The sequence below is a fragment of the Neltuma alba genome, unplaced genomic scaffold (assembly GCF_004799145.2).
Source record: "Neltuma alba isolate B1F8T4 unplaced genomic scaffold, ASM479914v2 tig00007441_pilon, whole genome shotgun sequence".
Lineage (NCBI taxonomy): Eukaryota > Viridiplantae > Streptophyta > Magnoliopsida > Fabales > Fabaceae > Neltuma > Neltuma alba.
Genome location: NW_021634784.1, coordinates 215,485 through 216,979, shown reverse-complemented (window position 1 = coordinate 216,979; position 1,495 = coordinate 215,485). Strand labels below are relative to the sequence as shown.

The 1,495-nt window shown below is 37.1% G+C and overlaps 1 protein-coding gene across 1 annotated transcript; it reads right to left on the bottom strand.

Moving 5' to 3' along the window:
• Positions 1-218: 218 nt before the first annotated feature.
• On the bottom strand, positions 219-1,094 carry LOC114752562 (uncharacterized; the record flags this gene model as incomplete). Its single annotated transcript, XM_028941298.1, has 4 exons — positions 820-1,094; positions 657-735; positions 361-457; positions 219-264 (listed from the first exon to the last, which is right to left on the bottom strand). Coding segments are annotated over exons 1-4 (468 nt in total), but the record flags the coding sequence as incomplete, so codon positions are not given.
• Between the last annotated feature and the right edge of the window lie 401 nt (positions 1,095-1,495).

The window sequence follows — 1,495 nt, the reverse complement described above, 5'->3', positions numbered from 1 at the left end:
AAATTTCTCCATGCCATTTTCGCGGAACTCCCTACATCAAATACTCAATAAAAATGCCAATGTCTCTTCTCCAATTCAACCAGCACAACTTCCTAACTGGCCCCTCAGTTGTCATTGTTCTCTAAATTTACCTCCTTTACAATTCCAACCCACCTCTTTTTTTCTTCATTTTTCTTTTCTAGTCAGTCTTTCTTTTTTTCTTAACACACAGGACGAACCATAAAGCAGCTGTATCCTATCTCAGAGATGAGCTTGTTGTTCCTCCTACAATCAGTCCTCAAGAAATTAAGCATCAATGAGTAAACACATCATAAAAACCTGGTGGAAGCAAAAAAGCGTGCTTAGACAGATATCACTTGCTTCATTGCCACTCTACTCCTTTTGATTCTTCCAGAATCCCAGAGATCTATCAGTTGGACAGCAGAGTGGAATGAAGCAGAGCATGACAAGGAGTAAACTGAATATCAGGCAGTGTACATAAAATAATATCAAGTTATCAACGGTGAATCCAATTAAACTACCACATTCATATAGATTTAAAGAAAAGTGGCACAAGAAGATAACCTAAAGTCAAATGATTTCAAAAGAATTAAAAAAAGAGTTCTTGAAGGATTATTAAATTCATTTAAAAAAGAAATGCCATATAGGAAACACACTGCAGGAAAGGATTGCCATGTTACCTAAATCCACATCAACTATAGTCCTCCTACGATTTCTTCTAAAATTGTTTTTAGCCTGGATGAAAGAAAATTTGGAGAAAAGATTAGATGAATCTGATGCAGATTTAAATTAAAAACAGAGAGAAGACTGCAGTCATGCCTCAGCAAAAGCTCTGGGACTGGATTCAACAACATCATCATCTTCAATAGCCTCCACATCAATCATCACAGGTTGTGCAACTGGCAGTTGTTGGCCTGCTTGAACCTCTCGAGGCACCAATTGAGTTGAAGGCCCCCCCTGTTCCTGATTCTCACTTGGCGGGAAACAGTTCAGGTCCAAGTTCAAAACTGTCTTCCTCCTACGACCACTTCTGACAGCAGGTCCCCTGACTGTTTGGGTGCTCATTATGAACTATATTCCCCTATTGAAATTATGAACCAGAAGACCCTGAAATTACAAGGCATGAGATTATTGTTCTGAATAATGATAAATCTAAACAGGCAAAAATTAACTGCTGGGAACCAGATGAAGCACAAAATAGCAAAGAATTAGAAGTGCAGGAAAATCAAAAAGAAACACTAGATATAATTATATCACTACTTGTTCACATCCGCTCAACTCTGGAGAAGTCACGAATAGAAAAGTTTCATAAGGCTTCAAGATTTATTGTGGGCAAAAAATAAAAACAAAGAAACATCAAATAATCTGTAACTTAAACATGTTCAGACCATAAAGTAACAATAACTACTCACAAAACTTATTGAGCCAAAAACTTTGGCAACTCTTCTCCTATATCTTCAGCAGTTGAGCATTAAAACGAGTAGCAAAAATGTAA